General features: G+C 33.7%; 1 protein-coding gene across 1 annotated transcript in view; it reads right to left on the reverse strand.

The window, feature by feature from the left end:
- Positions 1-2944: 2944 nt before the first annotated feature.
- The window catches only part of LOC108569474 (serine-rich adhesin for platelets-like), a gene marked incomplete at its 3' end in the record, with an annotated part of 36960 nt that continues 30998 nt past the window's right edge, over positions 2945-8906 (reverse strand). The window contains exon 6 of the mRNA XM_017931039.1: positions 2945-3054. Within this exon, the coding sequence (XP_017786528.1) occupies positions 2945-3054 (110 nt within the window). The remainder of the gene's footprint in view (positions 3055-8906) is intronic.

Consider the following 8906-nt stretch of genomic DNA (forward strand, 5'->3'; position numbering starts at 1 on the left):
TAATATATCAAGATATGCTAGATTCCCCAAACACTCAGCTTTCATATGCGTCTTTTGGATTAATTCTATGTATTATAGTTTTCGAGTAAATCAATGAATTGTAAAAACACTGCTTTTCGAACGTTCAATTTAAAGTGTACATCTATATACAAAAATATAGAAATTTTGAATATATGCGTTGAATAAAATTAACTTTTTTTTTGCATTGCTATTAGTCTACTAATTCTTCATGTCTTCCAAATGAACAAATATTATAGCATAAAAAAATATACTGACTAAACTAATTTGGATGCAACTTTAATTATTACTTCACCTCTTTAAAAACTTAATTTAATGGATATAAAGAAAGAAAAAAATAACAAAATATTTAAGCAATAATAATTCAAAAACCTTAAGAAGAATTTTCTAATGTTTTCTTGCAATTTCATCATTAAGAGAGAGAAAATGAACAATGCGTGAAACGCACGTCGATTCTGGCGCATTCAAACGCAAGTGTTGCAATTTATTGTTGGAACGACCTTTGATGATATATTCCGAGTCTCCCATCATCACCAACACACCAACCAACCAACGAACCAACAATCATCATCATCATGAGCGCTGTGCGTTGTCCGCATGCCAAATTTCGCAATCATGTGCGTGGTTTTAGTTGTGTGTGAGAATATTTCAAACTCACCAGCTATTTTCAACTTCGTATATTTATACGACAAATTACCCAATTAATAAAAAAAAAATAGAGACACACACAAAAAGCTACAACTATTGTTTCGTCTACAGTTGGAATTCGTGTTAACGACAAAGCTTAAAAAGGCTTGCAAAATCTTAATGATTTACAGAAAAAACTGTTCAATGTAGGAGGAAGTTTTTGAATAATCGCACTTTTTTTTTCTACCTCTACATGAGTCACTTCACTAGTTGACATAATAAATTTGAAGGAAACACTGTTTCTTAAAAAGAAGCGTAGGTTTAAAGCAATTAAAGGTGAACAAACTTTTACAACAACCAACGTTTTTGTTTTAATTAATTAAAATAACGTTATTAAAAGAATTTCAAATTAAGTAAATGATATAAGATATAAAAGTATAATAATGAAAAAAATATGTCAATTCAATGTAAATCAAGTCTAACTGTTTTTACATTATTATTTTTTTATGCTTTCGATTGCGCAACGGCGCCGCAGTAATTATTGGGTAATTAAAGCCGAGTTCAGTTAGCGATTTAAAAGTTTAAACGAGAGAGTAGGAAAAGGAATTATGCGAGTAGAGAGAAGGAAGAAAGAAAGAGAAGAAAAAAAACGAACGAACGAGAAATCCGCAATAAAATTCCTTTCAAGGATCAAAAGGCGCAATCGATCACGCAGCGATAAATTAAGTATGCTAATGGGCTTACACGAGCGAATCTAAAATTAATATTATATATATATAAAAAACACAACTCGAAAATCCCGTTGCGCAAGACGTAACTTTAATACACATTAAGAACAAATAATAATAAAAAAAAGTGTAAATTTTCGCACAACAATTTTTATTGGTTTTCCATGTAAACGATCAAACGTTAACGTTGCACACGCATCAGATGCTAAAATTTGATCATTAGAGACCATCTGTCTACGATTCCAATTAAAACTAATCGAGGGGATAGAAGGAAATCGATAAATAATCTTAATAATAATAATAATCGCGATATGAGAGTTTCGCATAAAATTACGAAAGTAGGAATGCGTTAATTAACGAAAAACGTCTCCAATTAAAACTTGAAACGATATCTTGACCTCCAATAATACTAAACTCTTTCCTGCTTCGAGTTGTGGGTGAGAACGGGTGAAAGTTTTTTTGTCGTTTGCGAAAAAGAAAAAAAGTGCGAAAACGCAATTGGAAATCTTCATTATAAATAATGATGTTCGCGTGCGGTGTGAAAATTGTAATTAATTAGTCATTAGGTCATGTTAATTATTGTTTCTTATTCCTTTGGTTTCACTCACCGCGAATATGCGACCAAATCTGCAAGTAAAAAACCCATGATTGATTGATTGATTGATGGTAGATGGAGGAGAATCACATTTATCTGGGCTTCTTCGTCTCTTTCACTAAACGACGTCCCGACGCAGGTACGAAAATCAACTGAAAAAGCTGATTCAGCGAAAAAATGTCGCGCGTTATGAAATAATACGCGCGTCGAAAATAAAACCAGGGCAATCCTCCAACATTACGCATCGCTCTGAGACGGGAATATAAATAAAACATAAATCCACTACATCTTTACGTTTTGCATTCGAGCTTAATCCTTCAGCTATTTACCAACTCGTAACTTCCCGAAATACTGTAAAACTGAACCGATGCAACGGATTTATCGAAAAGCTCAACAACTCAACTATTTTCTAATTGTAAACTAAAGTTTCACTTTACGAAATTTGATGTTAATTACAAAGACACAAGTTGGATCATCCTGCCAGGCCAATACGATTTCTCGACGAAACAATTGAACCATTGCTTTAAATGCGTTCGTCCTTCGAAATCAATCATAATAATAAAACGATTTGAGTTTAATTACGAAACGAATATTAAAAAAAAAAAACAAAGAAACAAACAAACAGATCTCATCGTTATGGAAATTTGAATCCGCAAGAAGGACACGTGCTTTATTAGCTGGAAATTAGCGAATCGTCGACGACTTGATGATCGCAACCACAAATCGAGTGTTTTGTTTCATTCTTACATCCTAGATTAAACGTATAAACCAAAACGGGCAAAAAAAAACCGGTGCCATTAAAAGTGCACGAGCCTCGAAAACTTAATAATTAGCGGTTAGTTTACATAACTGTCTCGTTTGTTGGATTCAACGAATGTTTATGCATAAAATACAGTATTAATTGTAGTTTAAATAGCGATCGGTTGTGATGCCATCTAACATGCGAATATCAAATTCCATCTAACATTGCACTTACTTTGTGTGGAAACCGTCGAATTCCTCTTGTTGCTCGCTGATGGATGCGTCCAGATCCAGGTACGATCCATAGTCGCCGTCTTTGTACAACTGCAGAGCCGCATCATCCAACTGTAACGCAAGAAAACGAATTTCAAAATGAGCAAACAAAGTAAAAAAAAAAAGTAGAATATTATGAGTTGACCGGAATCGATTGGAATCGCCAACGCACCCAAGAGCTTTCATGCTTTGGTGCAGATCCGATAAGTAAGCTCAAGGGCTTTTCCGCCGCGAGGAAAACGCTTTTTTCTTTCGTTTTAATTGTTGTGCGGAAAGGAGAGAAACCGAATCGAAAAGTGATTCTCGCATTTCTCGAGATCGCGCACGCAACAGCAGCAGCAACTCATTGATTTTATGCAAATCTATACGGACTTCGTAGAGAGTGTCTTCTTATACTTTTCTCTTCAACCGGAGAACAAGACAAGGTAACGAACATGCTGAATTTCCATTTCGAAAACTGGAACGAATTCTATGGGTGCAATCGAAGATTTACAACAACAAAACCGACTAATTAAGAATTGCAAACACACAATAATGACTTGAACAAACACTTTTACTCTTTATCCTCGATTGATTATGCAGAAAACTGTTAAAATTTTATTAAATTACAACTCAATCATTTAAGTATATTATATAATAATTTAAAACTATATTAATTGTATCCTATTCATTGTCTCGTTTAATCAAGTATAGAGTGAATGTCTTATAAAACTATTTTAAGGTGTAGATAAGATTAATTCATTCACGTTCCATTAAACACAATTTATTGCAAAAATATGATTGGAATTTTTCAGCGATATCAAAGATTAAGTAATAAATGTATAGATTTAATTAATGGAAATATTGCAAATCTACAAGTGACATTTCGGAACCTAATTTCTATACGATTTACTTATGCAAATATTGCAATTAACGCAACTAAACTAAAACACAATGAGAATCTTCTCTTACCCAAAATGGGGTAAAAATGATTTTTTTTTGGGTAATAGGGAAATTTTTCTAATTTCATCTTACGAAACTCAGAGAGCGGTGCTCTGACTACTTTTCAGATCTTGATAGATCTTTGTAGATCCTTTTAAATGTGAAATTACTAATATACCAGAAGAAGCTCCAATTTGAGACCAAAGCAAATCTTGTCGTCTTTTTGGTTGTCAAAGGCTGCAAAGGCTTTCAAAATTGCACATGAGGAGGCGGTAAAAAAATTGCTGCCATTTGCAACAACCTACCTTTGTTTTCCACTCTAATAAACATAAAAACGAAAAACAGAAATTGATTGAAAAAGTCCCAATTTTAAAGTAATTATATCAAACATAAACCAACATCATGTTTCCAAACCTGAAGGGGGAAAGTTTTCAATTAATTTTTGTTTGTTCCAATTTAAGAATTTTATTTTGTTTGTCTATTACTATTTGTTACTATTTTCATGTAACTTTTTTTTATATAAATATGTAAATGCAAATTAATTCAATAAAAAATGTTTATTTAAAATTTACATTGATTGTTTCATGAATTCAGAATGGGGGGTGGGGTAATATTACGCAATAATATTTTGGGGTAATGGTTACAAAAGTTCCCCGACCGTTGATCTACGCGATTCAATGATCATCTCTATCTCGTTTTTCCCCTCCACCTATGTTCATTTGTTTATGTGTGTGTGTGTGTGTATAGAAAGTCATTTGTTTGTTTGTGTGCGAGCGTAGGCTAATCTGAAATCTTGATTATTTCGAAACGCGTAGGCCGGACAATATAAATATCCTTCTGCATAAGCTGTGCGTCTATTTTTAACCTGAACTTCTTTAATGCCGAAGAACAGAAGAGGTGTTTTCTCAACGCCGTTCGTTGTTTGTGTAAATGTGCTGTAAGAAGTAAATCGTGGAGAGACAGAAATATATATTTGCTGCAGCAGGAAGCGAAAATTAATAGGGTGGTGGAATCCTTGACGAAAGTCTAATTCAATTACTAAATCTAATTGTGCGCTTATCCTAGTAGGAGGACTTCGATTGCGAAATGCGGCGCACGTGGAAAAGCTCTTCTGAGGTTTCCAGAGATATTTAGCGTCTTCCTATTCTCTCTCTCTCTGTCTTTACTATATAGAGTCTATAGCATCGGTGGTATCGGTTGCTGAACATCTAATTTGTATCGACCTTGGTTATACAGAGTATACACACTATAATTGCCGGAGGCGACCTTCGCTTTGCTCTGTTCTGCTCTCTCTTCTCCTCTTCACTTCACTTCTTCGCATCTCTCTCAGCTTCATTGAAAAAAAATCCGAAAAAGTTGCAACCAAAAGAGAAGGAAAGAGAGATCTCTCAATATCCGCACCACGAGAAGTCGAGGTGCTTTAATTGCATTCGGAGCGAATCAATCATCATCAGCATACGGATTTGGTCAGAGTAACCTCTGCATCATCCACCACCACCTTTGACTAATTTCGCCGATTGAATTTACTTATCATTAATTATATTCATTGCATAACACAGCAAGAGTAAGAGAGAGAGAGAGAGAAATGTCCGCCCACACTTTTTCTATTCGCCTATAACCAATGAATGAATGAATAATCGGTGTCCAATGGTTCTCGTTCTCTAAAGCATGTAAGAAGAAGGAGCAGGAGGAAACGGCGAAGAAAATATGATAATATATATACTATATGGTTCGTTCAACTTGTTTTCGTATGGAAATGCGCTCGATTTTGCGGAGGAGAAAATTCAGTTTCGTTTTCTCCATTTCTCTCTCACGTTTTTCTTTATTTCTTTTCCTCTTCCTCAATTGGGATCCTTGTTTCCTTTTAAACTTCTTTCGCTCCAGAAGAGGGACAGGTGTGTCTTAGAGACCTTTTGCGTTGCGCACCTGCTCTTCCTTTCCAACCAACCATCGTTCATCCAACAGCTGTTCTTCGACTTCTTCCCTTGAAACTTCTTCAAGATACCTTTCTTTTCCAAAAGGACATCAGCTGTTCCAACAGGTCTTAAAAGTCTTTAAAGACTTGCACACCTTTCGTTTTAAACAAATACTAATATTTCGTATTAGATTCAATGAACATCAAATTTTGATACTTTAATACAAGGAAATAGCAAACGCCACTGAGCGAAACATTAGGCTTATTGAAAAGGTCATAATTTTAGCTATAATTTGCATGTTTAATAAGTTAATTAATAAGCGTAGTAATTAAGTAATTAAATAAAAAGTAAAGATACTTCTTCACTAAGTCACAATTGGTTGCTCAATTTTCATAGCTCATAACAGACGAACGGCGCAAATCACAAATCTGACAATGGGCTCATTGGAAAAATCATAGTTTTATCTTTAATTTGCATTTTAAATGATATAATTGTCAGCTCTAATTATATAAAAAATTTACTTTTTGAATTTAACCCGGACTCACCGCAAAAAAAAATGCAATACAGAAGAGAACGAAAAAAGTGCACATTTTAGATCAGCGTTTTCCAAACTGGGAGTACTAAAAATATAAATTCAAATTTACAAATGAAATTTATTAAATATATAAATAGTTTTTGTAACAAAAAAAAAATAATGTATAGAATTTGAAACAAAACGCACAAATTTTTCGTGAGATCTGCAGCGAATTGTTTTAACATTTGAGATCCGCAGGTGCAGATGATTTATTGTGTCGTCTTAAATCGGGCGTTTCCGTCTAATTTATTTCTTATCTATCGTGCAGGTGTGCAAAACGCTCAATGTTTGAGAGTCACAGCAACACAGATAATTCATCGCTGTGTAAAAACGTCGCGAATTGTTTTAACATTTGAGATCCACAGGTGCAGGTGTTTCTTCGTGTCGTCTTAAATCGGGCGTTTCCGTCTAATTTCGTATATATTTCGCAGCGTTTGTGAACCGCTGACTCAACGAAACATAGACAATAATACGCGATTTCGAATAAAAGAACATCTGAAATAATTGTTATTATTTTCTGAGGATATGTTTTTTTATTATCTAAGCCAGTGTTTTTCAACCTTTTAACACCTGCAGATGTTTCGCAGTTGATTTTATTGTTTTATTATCTTTGCTTAACTGCAACTGTTTATCTTTGTTTCAACTAAAACTTGAACAAAACCAATTGAAAGTTAATAACAATAAAATTGAATTATTAATCAAATGTGGAAGGAATAATGTAAATAATAAGACATATTCTATCTTCATAAATTACATCATTTTTAATTGGTACGAAAACGCCCGAAGTACAACACGATTTTTCTCGGTGGCAATCGCAATCCCGACAACCGAAATCCCGAATTTATCAAAATTCTGACAGTGTCTTTTATTATTAAAAATATCTACAATAACTTTTTTATGGTAGTCGGGATTTTGACATAGTCGGGATTTTGATATAGTCGGGATTTCGATACAGGCGTGATTTCAATAGACGGGATTTTGACATAGTCGGGATTTTGATATATTCGGGATTTCGATACAGTCGGGATTTCAATAAATGGGATTTTGACATAATCTGGATTTTAATATAGCCGGGATTTCGATACAGTTGTGATTTCGATATAGACCCAATTTTTCTATAGTCGCAACAATTTTGATATTATTCTCTTATCGATTATGCAAGTGTGCTAAAAGATGAGTGCTTTTAGCATAAACATATGATTAATGTTTGGGAACCGCTGATTAATTTCAATTGTTTTTTTTAATTTTATGCGTTTCTTTTTTTTAAAAGTAGGCGCTTTAACATAAATTACGAAACAACTGTCAGCATTAGATGCACCACTTTCACGGTTCACTTTTCACACAGCTGCTGCTGCAAGAGTCAACATCAGAAGAGGAATACACACATCCTGTCGATGATATGGTCATCATCAACATTATAATTATTATTAAAGAGGATTTCCTTGGAAAAGGAACCAAACCTCAACCACTTCTTCAGCTGCTGCTGCGGCGGCGGCGGCGGCGTGTGACAGTGACCTGCGACCCTGACTTGGGTCACTAAGCAGACTACAATGTGCTCCGTTCACGGTTGCTGAACAAAATCACCGGCGATCGTGATAAGTCCCACACGGTTCAAAAAAAAATAAAAAATAAAATAAAGACACGAAGACGAGAGGATGAGGATGAGGATGGATAAGGATGAGAGTATAGTAGAGAAAAGAGAAGAGGATAAGTAGAATAAGAACATCGAGGCATCAAGGAAAAGAGAACGAGCAGAATAGTTGGTGAGGCCCCAGGGGCATTATTATAATGGCGTTTACCATTTGTAGACCATTAAAAATTATGTATCCAACGTAAAGACGGAATTTAATATTTATCTAATTCATCGCGCAAACGAAACATTCTATCAAATCCACCACCACCAACAAATAATAATTAAACGATGATGCAATCACCTAACTATAAAATAATTAGTTAATCTTTTAGACTGCAATTAACAAACGAAATTAGCTCATGTACATCGGATTAAAAACATATCGTAACGCAAATACACTTTCTACACTCCCACTATATCTAAATACATTCAATGTTACAAAACTGCATTAAATATATTTATATAATACAAAGTAATGTACTTATTTCCAAACACGCATCGCAATAATCGATTAATAATTTGAGTCGAGTTTCTAAAAAAAGGTATTTCAAACATTTCGCTGCATTTCAATCAAGATCGAATGAAACAAAAATTTCTCAACATTCTATTTTTTTTTTCGTGTGCAAATGCAATCAAGATCTTTTAGCTTTCCAACACGTTCGAAAATCGTAATTAATTTGCAACAAAACAAGATTTTATTACAAATTAAATAGTAAAGTTTCCAAATCTACTTTAATGGTAAAATAATTTAAGAAATTATTACAAAATCAACGAAAATACTATTAAATATTTCATTTTCTTTTAAAAAATCGTAATTAATTTGCAACAAAACAAGATTTTACTACAAATTAAATAGTAAAGTTTCCAAATCTACTTTAAT

The sequence above is a fragment of the Nicrophorus vespilloides genome, unplaced genomic scaffold (assembly GCF_001412225.1).
Source record: "Nicrophorus vespilloides isolate i.1.1-1 unplaced genomic scaffold, Nicve_v1.0, whole genome shotgun sequence".
Lineage (NCBI taxonomy): Eukaryota > Metazoa > Arthropoda > Insecta > Coleoptera > Silphidae > Nicrophorus > Nicrophorus vespilloides.